Source organism: Topomyia yanbarensis, chromosome 2 (genome assembly GCF_030247195.1).
Source record: "Topomyia yanbarensis strain Yona2022 chromosome 2, ASM3024719v1, whole genome shotgun sequence".
Lineage (NCBI taxonomy): Eukaryota > Metazoa > Arthropoda > Insecta > Diptera > Culicidae > Topomyia > Topomyia yanbarensis.
The window spans coordinates 395,475,999-395,497,497 of record NC_080671.1 but is presented as its reverse complement, the minus strand read 5'-3'; the positions used below and the strand labels follow the sequence as shown (position 1 = coordinate 395,497,497).

The 21,499-nt window shown below is 40.2% G+C and overlaps 1 protein-coding gene across 2 annotated transcripts in view; it reads left to right on the top strand.

Moving 5' to 3' along the window:
* The window catches only part of LOC131684849 (uncharacterized), a 732,442-nt gene that overhangs the window by 643,488 nt on the left and 67,455 nt on the right, over window positions 1-21,499 (top strand). For both annotated transcript variants that reach the window (XM_058968063.1, XM_058968064.1), the window contains one exon: window positions 15,863-17,198. In XM_058968063.1, coding sequence (XP_058824046.1) covers window positions 16,635-17,198 — 564 coding nt within the window. In that variant the 5' untranslated portion in view covers window positions 15,863-16,634. The remainder of the gene's footprint in view (window positions 1-15,862; window positions 17,199-21,499) is intronic.

Here is a 21,499-nt window from a genome sequence, read left to right as displayed (position 1 = left end):
CTGAAATTTACATTTTATGGTGCATAACAAATAATTTTCAGAAAGCTATATAAGAAATACGATGTGTGGAAAGAAAGAAAGAGAATTTAAATTATCCTCTCTCGCTCGTTTTCGTGCACTTCTTTTCCAGTCCTTTCTGCTGCTAATACCATCATAACTAAACGAATGTGCGCCATCCCACCATCCCATGGCCAGTGTTGCCACAATTGCATGTCGCTATTACAATTTGAATTATTTTATTGATCCTCTCTAGTATTGATAAAATATAGAACGTGCAAAGTACACTAGTCGCATGCTTTTATTCGAACTATTTGGCATTAACTGCATAAATCGATTTGTTTGTGCAGCTCCTTGCTAGTAGCAAACTAAATAGCCTTTATCAGCGCTAACAAATAACACAAAAGAATTTAAATTTGTGAAAATCTTTTCCTTCCTTCTTTTCAAATCTGCAACATTCTTTGAAAATATTGTTGGAATGTTGTTATTGAAAAACTGAACATGCAAGTTTGCTAGCACTGGCCACTAGATTGAAGGCGATGGATACACAGAATATTCGTTTTGGTTATGCTAGTATTGGTAGCCGAACGGAAAGGAAAGGCACAGGAATGGCACGAAAACGAGCGAGAGAGCGATAGTAGTGCTTTCTCGTGTTTTCATATATTGGTCGGTCAGTTTTTCGTATCATTCGTATTCGTTCAAGCACTAGCAAGCAGGAAGGAAAGCAGTTGGCAAAAGTCCGCAAAAGTGCCCCAGCTACTGGTGGCCCATCGCAACCAACTACCGATCAGGAACTGTCGCCATGCCAGTATATCGCCCCAACTAAAGGGCAACGGAGCAACTAATCCGCTGGCTAACATTCCAGCGTCTGGTTCGTAAGGTTGTGTATTACTTCAAAGTCGAGCTACGCTTACAAAACTCAGCCGTAATGAAGCCAGTGATGCCTACTTGGTCGATTTGTTTGAGGAAACAAAATAGTGCGCCAAGCACGTAACTTTCTCGCAAAAGAAATCAAACTAGCTCACAGTGTCCGCTGGGAGTGGGCGTAAATTATTGGTCTTTTCAGGACCAATCAATTATGTTCTAGTGAGAGTTAAACTGAAACTTTCATTTTAAGATGTGTAACAAATTTTCAACAAGCAACATAATACGTTGTGTGGAAAGAAGTAGCTTGCACACGGAACAAAAATTTAAATTATCCTCTCGCTCGTTTCGTGCACTGGTTTTCCATTCCTTTCTACTGTTATTATCGGTATTACCAAAACGAATGTGCGTGTTCCCTCACCATCCCTCTAGTGATCAGTGTTGCTTCAATTGCATGTGTTTAAGGGAAACGTTGAAGTCGCATGCTTCTATTCGAGCTTTTTGGCAGCCTCCCTGAACTAACTGCATTAAATGATTTTTTTGTGCAGCTCCGTGCTAGTAGCAAGCAAAATGGCCCTACCAGTGTCTGATTCGTGAGATTGTGCAGGATTTCAAAGTCGAGCTAAGCTTATAAAGTTCAGCCGTAATGGTACTCGAAGAAGCCAGTCTTGTCATTTTGTTCGAGGCTACAAAACAGTTCGCCAGGCACGTAACTATCATGCCAAATATATCCAACGATCCAGCGCATCACCATCAACACCAACGCCGATACCAAAGGTTCTTTTCAGAACCACCATTATTACCATAGAGAATTATTTGAAAATTTCCCATTCAAACGTGATTCTGTTGAATATTATTAGATTTAAATTAACGTCTTGAATTGAAATCACGACGCTCCGGTTATGTTACAGACATTACCCATCTTTTTGCCTTTCTCAATAGAAAGGTATTGCAATTGCTCTGAAAACCGACTTTTTAACGGAGGCCCGGAGGGCCGAGTGACATATACCATTCGATTCAGTTCGTCGAGTTCGGCAAATGTCTGTGTGTGTGTATGTATGTGTGTGTGTATGTGCGTCTGTGTGTGTGTACGCGAACACAATCTCACTCACTTTTCTCAGAGATGGATGAACCGATTTTTACAAACTTAGTCCCAAATGAAAGGTGCAACGTTCCCATAGGCTGCTATTGAATTTCTAATGGATCCGACTTCCGGTTCCGGAATTACAGGGTGATGAGTACGATCACGCAGAAAATGTCGATTTTAAGAAATTCTGCAATGAATGTATAATGGTGAAAATTTTTCCAAAATGTGACCACAACTGCTTCGATTTGTAGTACTAGGTCATTAACAGCCATTCAAAGTCTCTTTGGTCACATTGGCCACCATCATCGGTTCCGGAAGCCCCGGCGGAAGTATCCAAATTCAGACTAACAGTCACATCGGTTTCTCGGAGGTGGCTAGACCGAATCAACCAAACTTAGTCTCAAATGAAAGATGTTGCGTCCCCGTAAATGGCTATTAAATTTTATCCCCAACCGACTTCCGGTTCCGGAGTTACGGGTTGTGGCGTGCGATCACATAGCAAATTGTGATTCAAACCGATACCCCGATGGAAGCAAAAAAGGTAAAAATTTCGCTAAAATGTCTCTCAAATAACTTAACTTTGCAGTTCTAGGTCACCGACGGCCAAACAAACTTTCGTTGACTACATTGACCACCATAGACGGTTCCGGAAGTGCCCGGGAAAAGCGGCCATCTTTCATAACTAGCAAACTCATATCAGTTTCTCGGAAATGGTTGGGCCGATTTTCACAAACTTAGTTCCAAATGATAGCTATATTATCCCCACAGATGTCTGTAAAATTTCGCACGGATCGCTTGTATGGTTCCGGAAATATAGACTGAACGGTCCGGTCACACATGAAATTCCCATATAAGCCGGAACTCAACATTTTTTTCAAAGGGGGGACCCCATGAAATTTCAGAAATCGAATTTGTATTTTTGATGCCAAACATCTTTAAAATGCATGAAACGTCGAGATTTTATGTTATCTCGAAATTTTTTTTTTTATAAAAATCGACTTTTTGGGACTTTGCCGATTTCGCACCTTTTTACAGTTCAATATTACCGTGGCTTTTTTTTCTTTTTCAAAATTTTAGAACTCGAATAATGATTTATTTTCCTGTATATAGTTGTCATGTGATGTATAATAATGAAATGTAATATATGCATTTAAAAGTTTTTAATGAATATAAACAACGCACACATTCTCGTGATTCATGATTGAGAAAGGCACAATTGCACCGCTAGGTGGATTAAAATAGGTTTTTATTGTGACCACGACTAACGGTTTAATATAGACACCCCATTTCAATATTTCGGAAGGAACAGAAGGTCGAGTTTGGAAAATTTGTAACTTCCATTGTACTTAACCAAATTACACAATATTCGCACTAATGATTCAGAAATATGACCAGCAATCTTGTATTAGATTTGTAAGTATGTATAATTTACAAGAATAAAGAAAAATTGATTTTCAGGAGTCAATTATTAGCTGTTCCGCCATTGGCCAGTACTATGCGACTTCCTCATGCTAACAATTCATTTCATCGTTAGCCGTCTCCCTCACCAAGGCCAACATCGCCAACAAAAACGGTCCTTTTCAGGACCACCATCATTTTTGTAAAGAATAATTTGAAATATTCCTCGCCCAAATCACCTTTTGTCCGAAAATTCCAATGAGTATCAACATATTTGAAGAACGTGTTCCTTATGTATTCTACATCTCTCCGGTTAGGTCGCAGACATTACCCACCCATCTTTTTTTTTTCGCGCGGCTTCAATTGATTTATTTCCATCTCGTTTGCAACAAATCCAACAATAACGCAAAAAACTTTATAGAGAAACTTTGCAAAATGTGGTCAATTTCTGACCAATGGGAAACAGTTACAATCGATTAAAAGTGCTGCGAGACTCTCGTTTTCGCTCGTCAGTGTATGCTGTGTGTTTTTTGAATTTTGTCAGCAATCCCAGCTCTTTAACGGACAATACTCGTTGGAGAACAATCTGCAAAAAATTATAGCCGAGCTTGACTATTGGGCGTTTGCGAAGGAAAGAGATAAATGAGAATTTCGAATCATTAAGGATTGCACTGGCACGAGTTTCGATCAGGTGGAATACTATAAAACCGTCGGCAAACGACGGGCCCGTACATTGTGTTGAAAGGTTTAGGTCGTTGAAGTACAGTAGAAATATGAAAGCACCAAAATAACTGCCCTGAGGATCTGCGGAACTGACTGCAAATGGAAAGGTTCTGCAGTCGCCAATTTGTCTCCTGCGTTTCTGAAGTTTGAAGCAAAACAAGCGAATACTAAAAATTCAAAAGCCATACTTGCTAACAAAAATCACCGTCTCCATGTTGTCTAAGCACATGAATACGTGTCTGGTCAGCGGTTTGTCAAGGCAAAAAGTTATATATCTTGAATCTATCGCTGTCATGTTTAGAAAAGATCCCAAACCATTGGATGATGGTGATTTCAGATGGATCCTCCAGTCGCTGACTGTCGCGAAATAAACCTATAAAAGCACAATATAATAAAAACTAACCAGTTTTCGATCACATTTACAACCAATTGAAAAAGATGGTGCCGAACGGCAAACCCAAAGATATCATTCATCAAGCATAACTTTACGCGCAGACAGGCTGTCAAAGATGCTGCCGTAAATATACGACTACAATAATTTTCGTTTCTATCTAACAAAATCCCTGCTCAGTGTGCTCATCTTTTTCACTCTGAATATACCATCTTAAATGACTGGCGAAGTTGAACGGGTGGTGGCATTAAAAACAAAAGAAATCTGTACCTACATATATAGTTGTTTGTTTTTGTTCTGGCTCTCTCACTACACTGCAGCGCTGCCAGCGAGCGAGAAGAGAAAAAGACATCCCAAGTGGAACTGCTTCATTGCGAGTGCAAACAAGCGCCTAGAGTTATGGAAACCTAAATTGGGGAGGAAACTTCTATATTCAGTTAAAAGATTAAAAAAGTATGTTTCTCCTTTTGCCGGTGCCGTCGCTGGGGTGGCTCGAAGTTACAATGTTTTCCGACACAACCGAGTAATAGGATTTTGTTTCTCCTTCGTTCATTTGATACGGTTCAAGGCCGTTAGCTTAGCGGAGCTGTGTGTTCGTGTTTTATATAATTGCAATGCGTAAAAATGAAATTAGTCAATGTAAATAATAGATTAATTATGTTTATTTGTAGTGTTTTATGTGACACCAACGCATCTTTTCATCTTCGATAAAATCAATTTCCTAAAATTATTTACCTTATGTTTTTCTACATTTTAACGAAAATCAATTAGCTGGAGATTACTGGGTAGGGAAAGTTATGAAAATTAGAGCCATAGTACTCAAGTGAGAGCAACAATGTGAAGTATACAGATCGGAAAACTAGAAGTGGCAGGGTCATTAGAACAGGCTTAATATCTTACGGGCTTAACTTTTGTCTTCTGCTGATGAGGGTCGAGCTTAGGCAGCATAACTACGAATCACCCGAGTGCACCAGCATGTGTCTTGGCATAGACAGACTTGTCCATCTTTACCGTGACAACCGTCGGTACATGTCATATATATATATGTCATGAAATCAGTCTTAATTGTCTAGTACATAAATACCAGGTATTTCATTTCCTACCACGTAAGAATTTCTTCAACTCGAGAATAACTACCGGCACCACCCTATGCAAAACGTAATACCAAAACATACCCAGTACGATGAACGTACCCAGGTTAGTGTTTCGCCTTTTTTCGCCAGCGCGCTCGCAAAGAAACAATTTTATCTTCATTGAAATATTTACACGATTATACCCATTTTCCGGCGGAAAAGCCCAACGAAGCAGTTCAGCTGTTCGTGTGGAAAACATTCTCCGTTGCGCCTGGTTTTCCATGGCGGGTCCATAGGTATGGTCGAACAGTTGCTACGGCGTAATTTAATTTACTCGGTAGCAAGTGGAAAGTTTGGTTAAAATGTGTTTTGATGATTGTTTTGTTTTTGGACTTCTGGCCTTCCAGGTGTAAACCAATGTGTGTTGTTTGGTAATATCGGTTGAAAATGGTACTTGTATCGTTCGTGAGTATATTGTTTTACAGTTCACCGCCAGAGTTCCAGCGTAATGTGGTGGTGAATTGTTGAGAATGAGTTCGGTGCTGGACGAGGACGAGCATGAAAGTTTGAAACAGAAGATGGTAATGCAGTGGCAGATTGTTTCTACGTACAGTTCATTACCCTAATAGCAAATGATATCCCGAGTGTAATGTCAACTGGCTAAGCCTGATAAGAATTTCAAGCGACCTTCGTGAGATTGAATAAATGGAACATGTCTCTTCTTGAAACACTTTTCCATGTAAAGTGGTATTCCATCCATAACTGCAAATGCCTTGCCGAATCACCAATTTTCGAGCGAATTAATCTGCTTGAGCTTGAGCTTGTGCGACCACCCCTGGCTGCTACTCCGTTATCGATCTGGACTAGCTGAAGTTGTACAGGGATTCAGTAGATAATTATGCTTGGGATTAGCGAAATATCTTACAATGTGCAACTCCTGGTAATCCTAAAGTTTGATCAATACCGGCGCCGGCCAGGCCCGAACGTAGATCGCTGATGGAAAGGGAAGGAATCGTTAGTCCGATACTTGCTTTTGCTAGAGGCCGTATATACTACTGCGCACCCCGCAAGTATCACAGGAGGAGGATATTTTTGTTAGTAAGAGTATAGAAGTTGGATCACTTCTTCTTTACCGACGCCAGAGAGGTGACTTCACTATCTGGACTAGATATCGATCCACCAAACTCATAGACCGGGGACCAACGGCTTTACTTCCCTTCCGAAGGAAGACGTGACCACAGATTTTTTCACCTCAGAAAAATCTCAATGACCTCGGCTGGAATTGAACCCAGGCAAATTGGAATGAGTGGCGGTCACGCTTACCACTCAACCACCGGCGCCGTCATATTTTCGAGCGAATTAATCTGCGAGGATAAATTTGAACTGTATCGGAGCATATCCCTTATGTTTAGTAAGGTAGTATTTTGGACTCGGAATTTACCCAAAGTATATTTTTTCAGTTTCACCGTCCATCAAAACACATCCGATATACTTGATCAGAGCTTGCTCGTATCAATGTTGTCAGATTACAGTATTCACTGTATGTCAAAGATTTATTCAATCATTTTTAATAAAAGGTTCTTTTTCACCGAGAACAGATTTTTAGCATTTTCATTGAAATCTGACAGATTTCTACAGATTTTTAAACATTCCAAAATTGCACAGATTTGTTTTGGAAATTTCACACAGGAGGTATAAAGATTCATCAACATTGTTTTTAATGTCATTCTCAACAACTTTACTGAAGACACCAAGTATTAAACAAATAATTTTTAAGGGCTGGATTTTGCTTAACCTACCGGATGTCGCTCTAGTGCACTTAGTGCACGCTGCTCTGAAAATCTAGCGAAATCGTCTTAGCGCACCAGCGGCTGCTCGTTCAGTGGGCTATTTGCGCGACTTCCGCAGGGTTAATTACTTTTTGTGGTATTAGTAACCAGAATTATTTTCTCGACAGATACGCTTTATTGTGTTATAAAACTTCTTCGAAGATACCTGATCTCCAAAATTTACAGTTTCGGAAGTACGTGATCTTGACCGTAAAAACTGTGTTTGAACATTGATTTTAGCATTAATTATTTTAAAAGTACATATCTTAGGAATTCGACCTTATATACAAAATATAATTACGCCATTCAATTCCGCACTCAAATAGCCTCATAATTAGCCACTTACTTAATTTTTTTATACAATCCACTTCATTCCGTCATCAATGCAAACTGCGTCACATATTTCGCGTGAGGTAACATTATAATAATTTAAGGTGTCGTTGAAGTAGATAATCGAATAAAGACATGTTAGAAAAACAGAAAGAAAAGTAATCCAAAAAAATGCTCCGTAACACAAACGTGATCATCGCACAGCTAAGCAACCACGTGAGCCGAAATGCACAACTTCAATTCCACACTCTGGCGACGACGAGGACATCGAAGAAGTTGGAAAACATGATTTTTCAAAATTTCGTTCCGCAGGTTAATGATTTTTCATATCATTTCCAGCGTCTCCATTTTTTTACCTGGATTACGTCAATGAATGGCATTTTTTATTTGGTTACTATTTTTTTCTGCAGCATTCGCACTCTTCAAAAAATGTTGAACCGCTGATTTTCTAGGCGAGCACATTTTTTTTAATCTCGAATATCGTGACCCATCGTATCCCTTGATTTTAAAAACATCGAAAAAAGTACCTTCGCCTTATTGGATTTACCTTGAAAAATATTTAACCAGGCATAAAATCATTACATGCCGAAACGTTGCCAGATGTATAACCTTTTCAACGAGTGCTTGTTTGTCAAAATCAGTGCAAAATACCATCGCACGAGTTCGCCAAAGAAAACTGACCTACTGGACCCCATTCTACTGTACTCGTTTCGAAGCATTACGAAAGAGGGCAGCCTTTTTTGCAACGAATCGCATATGGGTGTGGCTTACGCGATAACTAATTGTTGACACGGTCGTCACGACATTTAGAGCTCCGGTCGGGCCGGATTGTTCGGTGTTATGGTGACTTCAATGAATTCTTTCTCTGCCTGCGGGCATAGCGTAGTTGATAAATTGATTCCCTTGTACGCAGCTCACCTCGGTTCGATTCCTAACTCCGCACATAGGGGTAGAGATATTTGTTACAGAGATTTTTCTAACACGAAAAATAGAAGAATGACTCTAAGGTAAAAACTACCGTAATCGAAATAAAAAAATCTCTCTGACAACAAAATCTATTTCTATGGCCAGCGAATATGAAAGAATATATTTGAACTTTTTCATTGAAAGTTTAACTGATTATTACTTGACTTAAATATAAATCGGTATAAATATCGATAAAATGACTTTAATACAATTTGTCAGAAGCACGTAAGAATACTGCACACGAATTAATAACCTAAATAAAACCTGTGTTCCTCCGCTCCTTCGGTTTTCAAAGTCAGTTAGAAGACATTAGGATTAACATTTTTTCGCATTTTAACACGAGCGCGGTTGGGAATATCAGAGAAAAAGTTTCTGCAAGTATCACATCTAACTTCTCCGTTTTTCGACATGAATATTTCAATTTGTTTTGATCTAGTACGCGGGGCTAGGTCGCGAGGGCGTACTCCAATTTAATCGTTACCCATACATACGGACGTCTTGGTTTAAACAATGCCACATTCGACGCGTAGACTTCTGAACCTTTTCAATACACAGTTTCTCATGTGGTGCAACTGTATGCATGTCACTTGCTCGACATTAAGCTTCTTTTTCACCTTCAGTAACTGTTCTATCCCATGTACTGTAGGTCTTAATTGAATTTGCTTAAGGGGGTCTCCTCATCAGGCAGCTTATAAAAATCGATTTTCTGCATCAATCGTTATAATTATTATCTGAGAATATTCTTGTAAAGTTTCAAGTAAAGCTGAATAACATCTCATGCCTGAAAGTTTCGTTTAATTTGATTTTTTCTTCCTAAAAATTTAAAAGCTTATTTTTTGAAAACCATGTTTTTTCGAAATTCCATGTACAATTACAAAAAAACCTGTAAAAGCACTGTTCTTAGAAAATTTAGTTGTGCACAGAATTAACTAAACGTCTTAAAAAGTCTCATTTCATAATGTTATTAACGCACTCACTGCTAAAAAGGACCTAAAATTGAGTATTTTATAGAAAAATGACTATCTAAATTTATTTTTTATAATTTCAGCCTTCTATCACCATAATAGTCTATATGGCCAAAAAACTCTCCGAATAAATAAAGTATTTAAATTTAAACATTACGGGCTGAATCTTGCACGGAGTTTGAGCTGTTCGCGGTGAGCTGCTACGCAGGATTGTTCATAAATCGGCCATTTTTATATATTTTGACATTCGAAAACCTTTTTGTTTTTAAATATATGTTCAAAAACACGCAAACGATCATTTGCTTCTGTTCTTTTTTTCGTGCCCAAAAATCCTAAAAAAACACCTTTTCTGTGAGCCACTGATGAGGAAACCCCCTTAAAGTCAATCGATATTGTGTCTTCCCGTGGTACGAGAGCGTTTGCTTTCTATGACTGGTGCATTTCACTGCGCAGCCGAAAGTGACGACACAATACTGTTTGTGCACTGGATAAAGAACAACGCGGTGGGTAAAATTGATTGTTTGCCCTATGGCCATAGTAATAGCGGAGCTATTATAAATTTCTGTCGCGATGAGAAGGTAGACTGAGCAGTGTTTGTGTGTTATTTAATTGAGTTTTTGAATTATACACAATCCGTATTTTTATTGTAAGTCAGTGTTCTGTGCTCTTAATAATCACACCAAGCCTAACACTCAAGCGTGCTCGGCAAGAATTGTGCTTTCATTTGGCGAGAATGATACAGCCGAGAAATTCTTTTTTGTTTTGGAAAACATTTTACCACAACATTATTGTCACCGACTTTAATTTTTGGACGAGTCGGTATTGAGAACCATGTTAAAATTGTGTTATTTTAAGAGTCGTATAACGAACAAAAAATGTGTATATAAACTGAAAAACTGGATACAAATTAGCGAAAAAGAAAACTGTCCAAAATCGAGTTTAACACTGACATATTATTAATTTTCCTACTAGGAAGTAAGGCACACAGTAAAAATAAGACAAACTGTCGAATTTGGTTGTTTCTTTCAATTGAAAGCTAACTTCTGAGTAAAATGCTATACATTTTTGATTGACTCCATAATTGCTTGTACAGTCGTTTGCGGTACGTTTTCTTTATTTTCGTCCACTTCCTAATCATGTCATTTTAGTCCTCCGCCTCTAATTTGATCTTTCAAATTTCGTGCTTCATCGTGGTTTTGATCAGACGGAGCTTAGGACAGTTTAGTGTCTGATTCATGTCGTTCGGCCCAAAACCAAACAAATTAGTCTCACACCCCTCCTGCACGATTTTTTATTTGGTGGCATAACGTCAACCGACGGCCGACGGTTTTTGACCATGCTGTCTCAAAAAAGGTCTTAATCCATTTTTGGAACCACTCATTTTTTTTTAAATCTCACCGGTCATGCTGCCTTTGGTTGCGTTTGCCACAAGTGCATATGACCTGCCAAATCAGGTACTTCAAAGCGAATTGCGACAGCTTCTTACGTTTGAAACGGTCATCCACAGCAAATTTGTTCTTGCCCGAGAAATATTCCTGTCTTGACAACTGATTGCAGTCCTCTTTAATGTAGGTCACCACATCAATGTCGCCAGCGTTATTTGAATGTAGGTGATGCCTCTAGACGATTTGCATGCGAAGGTCAAGGAAGAAGGAATAAGAAAAGTTTTCCAGGTATCATTCGTAACGGATTCAAATTTTTTAATATACTTAGAGCTGGTACGCGGTGCCAAATCATGTAGGCGAAATTCAGTCGTATCATTGTCCATATAAAAGGAGATGTCGTATTCGACGTCGTGTTACATGTTGTTCATCACAATAAAATATTCTGCCTCAAATAGCCTACTGCACGTTATCAGTACCACTTTCCTTATATGATGTAGTTGAACGTGGGACACTGTTGTAACATCAAGCTCCATTTTCACCTTTATCAACTATTCTACCTCGCGCACTGTTAGTCTAATTCGAGTTTGCGTAAGGTCAATCGCAACTATATTTTCCCTTAGTGAGCGCAATTTGATTTGTGATTCACGCATCTGGATCACCGTAGAAAAGGCAAAGGGACTTATGTGTTTCTGACATGTATAAGTAACGAAGCGACGCCGGTAAATGTTTGTCGTTTGCTTTGTTGTGAACTAGCGATATGTTTTTAGCTCCTGATCTGTGCGATATCAACGAAATTCTGTTTTCGGGTCAAACTTTTGGTGCAATCGACGTTTACGCAGCGACGGTCATCAGAGCTTTTTTCCGGCTGAACTCGGCTGAAATCTGAACGTCGATTCCGGGACCGGACGGATTCCTTTCAGTACTTCTGAAAAGGCACATCGCCGTTTTGGTAATTCCGCTTCTTCACATTTTCCGAGCATCTATTGCCAGTGGCATTTTTTCATTTTGCTGGGAGCCCGCAAAAATCAATGGATTTCGATTCAACGATCTTCAATGGTTTTGATCCTACATCAAAAACCTGAAGATAATGGTTGCCATTGGAGATTGCCAGACATCCACATTTATTCCTACGTTAGGGATACCTCAAAGAAGCCATTTGGGCCCGTTAATTTATTTGCTGTATGTACTTCAATGATGTGCATCTTATTCTGAAGACTCCGTCAAGTTTGTTCGCGGGCGATCTCAGAATATTTCGTCTGATCCGTTCAATTGAAGATTGTTAATTTCTCCAATATCAACTTCATGCTTTTGCTGAATGGCGCAGTTCGAACCGTATTTGCATGAATCCGAAAAAGATTTTGGCGGCGGAATGGGATGGATCTTAGGCAACACACCATCTACGGTCACGCCGGAGAGCAATTTGTTCAGCTCTTCATCATTTCGACTGGCCAGTTGCAGTTAACGGGGGATAATCCTGGTCTGCTTGTTTCCACGGACTGCGTTTCTTATCAGCTCCAATATGCGGCGGCGAGATATTCCATTACGGCCGCCAACTAGATGGATGCTCCGGCATCGACACTCTCGGTGTAGTAGCCCTTTTTCAGCAGACGGTGGATTCGACCGACAGGAAACTGGAGACCGGCGCGAAACGAGCGGGATTTTGATTTTCCTTTCATCTTTCCTCCTTTACCGCATCCCGACATAACGAGCGTATGTGTGGTGTAGCCAGCACGAATATAACACTCGACACACGCATACGACTTCCAGTTTTGTACTCGGTTCAGTTTACATTCGGAGCCAAATGGGCCATCGAACGAAATCAGTTGACTTCTATTCCATTTTTTTTTCTAGTAGACACGTTCCTTGAGGGGTTCTGCGTGGAAAACAAAAACCTTTTTCGAAGATTTTTTTAGAAATTAGGGTGAAGCGAATTGATCAAAACGTTTGTACATTATAATGTATCATTTCAACAACATTCTGTAATTTTTCTAGGTGAAAACATCGACAAACGATGCGGTGACGAAGCTTTGTGTCGACGTTTCTGGAAACGCAAGATTTGCGGTGTTAGCTGCCATTCAAAAACTACATAGCCGATTTCTTTCAAACTTTGCATACACATTTTACGTAAAAAATACTTCACCCCTATGTTAAGTTTTTGGGATAATTTTCACTCATTTGAAAAAAAAACAATTTTTCGCAAAAAATTTCGACATTTTATTAATAGAAACCCCCTTAATAAGAAAATTATCTCGAAAACTCAATGTAGGGGTTAGGTATGTTTTACGTAGAATGTGCACGCAAAGTTTGAAATAAATCGGTTATGTAGTTTTTGAATGGCAGTTAACACCGCAAATCGTGTTTTTTTTCCAGAGACGTTCTACAAAAAGCTTCATCACCGCGTCGCTTGTCGATAATTTTGCATAGAAAAATTACAGAATGTTATTGAAATTATACATTATAATATAAAAAAGATTTGATCAATTCGCTTCACCTAAATTTCTAAAAAAATATCGAAAAGTTTTTTTTTCACGCTGAATCCTTTATTCCTCTCCCGCTTTAAAGCCTTGAAAAAAGTAAAAAAAAACATGATTAACAAGAAAACAAGGAATACACGTAAATTCTATCAACGGCTACATTTTCCGCCAGCATCTGCCGATAGGCTTTGAGAGCAGATTTCAATATGCTCCTCCATAGTTCTATTCACTACCAAAGTCAGGCGGTGACTGAGCTAGCTAATGGAATGCAAACAGTGATAATAATATCTACAGCCTGAACGCAGTTCACTGGACCTAAAATAGATAACGAGAGAGATTTGGCCGATCGAGGAGAGGGAGAGGTGATGATTTGCTCATAGAAGTCATTAGGGGTCGATGGGTTCATTAGTGGGTATTGAGGATGTGGCGGTGATCACGATGCTGTTCTTTTTTTTTTTTCATTTCGTTTAGTTGATAGGCACAAATGCGTTAGCTTGGCGGTGCCAAATTCTCTTGTTTTTTTCATTTTGGATATCTTAAAACTAGGAGGTAACAATGTGGAAATATTTTTTTGATAAAAGAGAAAAAATTTTACAGCTATCTTAAGACTAGAAATAAGATTCTATATACAAGAGAAGGGCAAAAGATCACGATGCTGTTGACATCATCACAATTCCTCGGTGCCAGAGCGGTTAACGCACCCAACTAGAGACTGGGAGATCGCAGGTTCGATTCCTGCTTGAAAACATATCTTTTCTCAGTGTTTCCAATAAAAAGAAGCATTTTCACCGTTTCTTCATTCTCACTGTTCCGGTCATTCTTTCTTAGTCTCTATTTTCCAGTGGACACGTTTCTAAAAACCTTGAAAAAAGGAAAAAAATGCTCACGTCAAAACAAGGAATACATGTTACTTTCCTCGTAAAAGAGTTGGAGCTTCGAATAGAAACTGCTCAAGATTTGCGGCTCGGTGCATGTAATTAGCTGGAACCAATCACGAGCGAGCTTCAGTCAGATGATTTGAAATCGTTTTTTCGGATATAAAAATGATAGTTGATGAAGGAAAAGGCTTTCAAATTTTAAATTCTTGGTTGGTGGTTTGATAGCACTGATTAGGGCATATTTGTTTTCCAAAAAAAAAATGTTCTCTGGTTGGGAGATTTTTGATCCAATCGGCCCTTGTTACTGACACAGAGCAGTACAAACTAATAATTAGCCGGCTTATGTCTAATAATCCACTTATCCCCCGATATTGAAATATAGTCTCCGGCTGTCCAACAAGTTGACTAATGAAAACCGACTACAATCACAATTCGTTGTGTTCAAGATATGCGGCTAGGTGCATTAATTTTATGCCGCGTTAACCAATCATAAACTGGCAGCGGTCGGGTGCTTTAAAATTCGGCTTTTCGTTATATCTGTTACTTTCTAACCATCAGAAATGAAAATAGTAGTCTGTTAGTAGTAAGTAACGATACAAATTGATTTAAGCCGTGTACAGCTCTCAAATATTTTCTTCTCGGTATTTTACAGCCCTTTGATGAGATGCTCCGTTTGCTCCACACAGCTCACTACGAATGATAGTCTAACAAATCTGAAGCGGACGTGAATTGAAAACGTTTCATTATTTAAGTGTTCGGACAGTGCACCATATTGACGGCTCTGACCGAGATGAACTGAAAATTTTCACCATTTCCGAGTAGTTTTCGAAAGATTTCTCAAAACAGTGTTTCGTTATTGCATTTCATACATATTCCAAAATTTAATACAGCGTTGCTAAACATATTTTTGACAAAATGGCGAAGAAATTGAGCAAATCCAAAATTTTGAAAAGGGGCCCCTATATTGAAACGATAAGTCATTATTCACGGTAATAAAATAATCAACAATTCTCGACAGTGAATAAATTTACAGTCTTTCGTGTATATTACATAAAGGTGTTAAAATTGTGAACAATACAAAAGGGTGGGAAATTCAAGTCTAGTGACGGTCTTACCCTGTCTTTCCCTATCACTCGCATAGTCAAGATGAAAATTATTGCAAGTTATTCTAACCACTTCTGAGTACTGTGCACCTGCCCAGTGTAAAGAAGTGCATTGCAATAAAATGAGAAATATCACCTTGTAATGGAAATTCCTTTCCCGGACACCCAAACCCCACAACGTAACCATTCATTCATCCGGGGAAAGTGTGCAAGTGATAATCCTCCAGCATTTTGCTTGCTCAAATTCCAAACAAACCATGATTCCATCGCTCGAAAATACTCTCATCAAACCGGCAACCCATTCCCAGTGCGACTATGCTGCTGAAACATTACAACCATCATTCCACGATTCAAATATGCATGAAATGACGCCTTTCTTTTCTCTGTGTTTTATTTCAGCGCGAAAACAACATCCTGCTGCCCTCGAACGAAAGTCTCGCTCTAGCAGTAACAACAACAGCAGCAGCAGCAGCACAAACTTCACCATTTGTGTAGAGGGTTGGGGCGGTTAAACTCGAAAAAAAAACAAACTTTGGTGGGCGAGGCACAAAGTGAGAAAAAAAACAGAAAACGCGCCGACACAATCGAATAAAATATGAAACTTGTGTCAACGTTGTCGCGAAAACTTCACCGCACCACCACCACCACTGCTGGCAGTAACATCGGGACGAAGAAAGTGAAAGTTCTGAAACTCGTAAAACCGTGAATTTGTGCTTCGCGTGTCATAGGATTTTAATTTAATCGTTTTCATATTACACTCCCATATTTCGTGACGGTAACGGTTTATGTGGCAATTTTTCGCAACTCGTTTCCTACGATGAGCTGTTCCGCACTTCAGGCACACGCGCACGATCGGAGTGAAACCGTGAAATGAGTTAAAATATTAGGAATATAAAAGAAGTGCTTCTTACTGTGGTGCTATAGCAGGTCGGGAAAGGTGCGAGATAGTGTAGCTTGAAACGTGTTTAGGCTCAATCGAAATCAGCAGGCTTCCAGTAGGGTGGGCAGGTGTGCGAAAAGGTCAACCGGAGATAATTACAGCGAAACCGGAACGAGGCAGCCGAAGCAGACGCAGGCGGAGTAAAAAAACAACACGTAAAGTTACTATAATTTTAACCACCCCTTCATAAGAATATTATGCCAAAGTGTTGGAAAAGTAAACCGACGGGCTATGTTTGTGATGCTGTCAGTTCGCACAACAGCCACCGTTCGTGAACGGCCAGCCGAGACGGTCAAGAAGGCAATCAGCATAAATCAGTTCATCAGAAGCATCAACAACCGGAAGGCGAAAAAGAACCAACAAGAGCAGAGCTTGAACAACGCGAAACCGATCGGCCAGAGCGACAAGAAGAGTAACAACAACAACAGCGGCGGCGATAGCGACAGCAACAGTAGCAGCGACCAGAAGAATCTCCGAAGGGACAAGAATAGCTACCAGAAACCAACGGAAAAGATCGATAAAACGTCGATCCAGATTATTGCACCACCCACTACGACGACTACGACCCACAGTCCGGGCCGGCTGGTACAGATTTCGGAGGAGGAGGAGAAAAAGAAGAAGAAAGACCCCGTCGTACCGGTGTGTGGTGTTCCGATCGCGGCTGCTACCAACTCGGTTGCGTCGGCGGAGAAGCAGGATCCTCAGAACGTGACCCAGGACAGCCAGGATCAGGAGCCGAAGGCGAAGTTTCTGCTGCCGGAGCTGAACAACTTCCGGAAGCCACCGACTGTTCAGGTGAGGATTGTTTTACAAATGATGTCTTACTATAGGTTTGAGGTTCAACTAGGGAAACCTTGAAAAGCGGCCATTTTTGGAAACGAAAAAAGGTTTTTTTTTCGTTTACCCCCTCGCAACTGTTGCAAACGTTCCAGATTTATCTAAATTCTTCCAGATTTTTCTCAAATAAGAACAAAAGGTAAATAGGATAGTGTGCCAGTTTTTTTTAAATTTGGCCAGATTTTTCTAGACAGTCTGATGCTTCATAACCAGTTGCCTATACGACGATTTAAGATTTTCTCCACAGTTTACTTTCTTTTTATATCGATTATAGAGGTTTTATCCTTAAAGTCATTCGCCTCTTCGGGTTAGAAAAATCTCTTATGAAAAATTTCTAACACTATGTGCGGGGTCGGGGTTCGAACCCAGGTGCGCTGCGTACAAGGCAATCGATTTACCGATACGTTACGCCCACCCCCACACAGTTTACTGTGGTATCCATTTAATATGCCTGGCATAAATGTTTCCAAAAAACGGGATCTGCAACGAAATCGATGACCTCGCCTATGTTCTCAGCTGAAAGTAACTTAAGCTGGTCTCACTTCCGGCATTCGCGCCACATGCCTAGCAGTTCACTATTGTCTACCGAACTATAGAAACCTTCCAATGTGCACGTTTCTACACTTGATACAGCTCGTAGTTTATGCATCAACACTATTCTCAATTGCGACGCCTAGTATTGAACGTTGCATTCTTCTCCTACACAGAGAGCAACAGGGAGTATCAGCAATTTGTAAAAAGCAATTGTGTTGAACATTCGTAGGATACGGAGCTGTAGCTAACCAAGCAAACCGTGGACAGTCTTAATCCAATCTCCAACACGCTTTTCCATCTCACACAAACATTGTCATCACATGTTACTAGCGTTCGCCGATATGTGAGCTTGTCGCAACCTCCTACCATACATCAACCATTCTGACCCTGCAACCAACAACGATGCTGACTTTTTTCAACAGCTACAATGATCTTCGTTTTATCTGCGTTTGTAGTCCATTCAATTCTCGCAGCCTCTCTTTTAAAAGGCACAAATGTCTCTTCTACTGCTCTACGATCCATTCCAAACATTTCGATCAGGTTGGCGAAGCCAAGAAGCATGTGAGATGATGGTGATCGTTCCATTTCTTTGCACACCAGAAGCATGTACATCGCCTTGCTTCTATCCATCTAACGTCACAAATCAGTCGGATGTCTCTTTTCGGCTAGTCTGAGGCTTCCATTTGAACCTTCGAATGAAATGAATCAGCTAAAACAGTCTTGTCGTTATCTGCCACAAAATCGTAATGTTTTACTGAATCGTACGCTGCTTTGAATTCCACAAACAGACGACAAGTCCGGAAGTTATATTCCCGAAATTTATTCAGGATTTGTCGCAGAATAAACATCTGGTCCGTTCGATGATCGTTTTTCTTGAACACCGGATTGCTATTCGCCGAGAATGGATTCACTCAACGGGCTCAGTCTACTAAACGAAATACGGGAAAGAACCTATTAAGCGGTATAGAGGATTGTTATGCCTTGATAGTTATTACATTCCAGATAAGGAGATAACGGGTATGAGGATGTCCATCCAATCCGAAGGCATTTCTTCTTCTACCCAGATCATCCCGATCACAAAGTGGTACAAAGTTTTAAGCAATGGAACTGTAACTTGAAGAAATGTGGCTATTGGGTTAAAAAAAACCTTCTGATTCGGGGAGCATTTGAAAAAGATGACCGGTAAGTTGGCGAAAACTACTATGTAAAAGTTGATACAGTTAGTCCGCAAAAAAAATCAAATATTCAGTAGATACACTGGCGAAAAATTTCCCTTATCTTTTTCCTTTAAAACTTTATGAAAAACTTATACAATGTTGGGATTGGACACCACGTAGTTGGTAAATATATTACTATATACGAATCTGACGGGTCCAATTTTCAAGCACTGGAATTTTTTTACCCAGAAAAAAGAGGCGAATTTTCTGAAAATATAAATATGTACTCCCTGTTGCCCTGTAGGGACACGAGGCGCACACGTTGAAGGTCTATCGAGTGCATGGCGGTTCAAAAAATGGACAATGACACAGACTCAGGAAAATCAATCACTTCTCTCTCTGGTTGTCATTCACGTCAATTGAACCATCGTTGTCTTGGTGCTACCAATATGATGTTCTTCCTCGACTCGTGCAGTAATACTGGTCATGAGTGTAAACCCGTCAGCATTGGTATTAACTTTCTCGCTAATGGAGCTGGCTGTTAATGTGGAGGCGCTGGAGGCTGCTTTTGCAGTTATCATTATGACCTGAGCAAAAACCACATTTTTGGTAACCGTTTACGGATCGTGGGATATTTTTAATATTTCCTTTAACACGACTAAATTCGTGTAAATAGTGGTTTCCTTATTACTTGGGTTCTGGTTGGTGCCGTAAGCACGTAGACCGCCCTGTCATTTAGAGTCTGCCGGACAGGTAAGAATAGAACCCAAGTAATCAGGAAACCACTATTTACACGAATACCGTAAGTCTACGCAAATTCTACCTTGTTCATTTTCCTATACTGCCAACTACTGCTGTCACTGACTGAATGGTATTGACAGCGGGCATGGGTTACAGTTTCCGGCCGGCCGGGATTCCAACGACCGCAGGTTATCGTTGGCTGCAACGGCAATGATCCTTGGCGTTTAGCTGAGCAGGGAGCCTTTGTTGGAACCTCGCTAGGGACGGTGCCGAATTATCGCCGGATCAACTTGCTCACCGCAGTGATTTTTCCAGGGGGAACCATTGTTTGCCCTGTTTCGTTCTCTTTGACGATTAACTGTGGTGGAGAGCTTAGCTCGTTCGAATAATCTTCTATAGTGAGTGCGGCACTAGTGCCACATGGGTCTTTTATAGCTGGGCAAGCAAGTGGCTCCTTAGCAATTAGCATCTGCTATCCGGCGACCTACCATCACAAAACATTGAGCACCCGGACCCGGACGGGCTGGCACTTTCGGCGGGAGTGTACCGTTACACCGGCGTACTTAACGAAAAAAAGCGGGTGGTAATACCGATGTAATGCTCAGGCGGAAGAAGTCTTACAGAATATTTTCAGAAATGGAAGCTATTGGGTTCAATTTTTGAAACTAGCAAGTAACTACCCAGAATAAAATTTCTTTCTTCTTTATGTATCTTGGTTGTTGGCGGAACATTCGAAGTGTATCTGATTACGTTCTTTTAAATATTAATTATCTTTTAGATAAATCGTTCAGTTCACATCTTTGTGGTGGTATAATTCAGTGAAATGCGCTGACGGTCCCTCCCGTTAAGCTCCATTTTCACTTCTAATAATTGTTCCAACTCACGCATTGTAGGGATAAATCGAGTTCTGTGTCACACTCAATTCACTGCGCAGGGAATTGCCGGAGTAAACGATACTATACTGTTTGGGCAGTGGATAAGCTACAAAGCAATAGTTAGATTTGTTTGATTGCTTTACTGCTAGCTATAACGGATCGATTTTCAGAGCTTTCAGAGCAAGGTGAGAACGTTGATTGGGTGATAATATTGAAGACTGCATTTCTGGCTTGATTTCAGTTTTGAGTAGGTAATTGAGAGCAGTACAAAACATCTTCTGTGCAAAGTTTTCCATGGTGTGCCGTTTGATTACACTACTGACACGTAGATATCTGTGCTTGATGGATGCACAGCGTGAATTGTGTAATTATGGTTCCGTGTGTTGTGAGTCGAGTTGAATTTCTAGTGTCAGTTGGAGCGTAACAATAGCCATGTAATGTCCTGTATACTATATACCAGCAACCAGTTGCGTCGTCTGTCGCAAAATAAGGTCAAGTTCCGCCTTGGCTTTACATTTTTTTTAGTTTTTGGAGTTATATAGTCAGGTAAAAATCAAAACTAATTGGTGGATTCGCTGCGAAGAATCCGAAAATTCAAAATCCAACAAACTAAAAGATCTGTACAGATCTAAAAGATGCCAAACAACAACCAAAGCTGTCAGGCTTGTCAAGGATCCGACAACAGCCGGATGGTCGCTTGTGACAAATGCGGATCTTGGTGGCACTTCGACTGCGTCGGTCTTGGGGAAAGCATTAGCGAGAAGGACTTTTGCTGTCGGAAGTGTGTTTTTAACGACAAGGAAGACGAAAATCCACAGAAATCCAGCGTGGCCAACTCGATATCAGAACATCCACAGGTAGCACCCGGAATCGAACTAAGCTTCGTTTTATGAAACTGCAGCAACAGGAAGAGCTGATGAAGCGACAGTTGGAGCTCGAACGGGATGAGCAA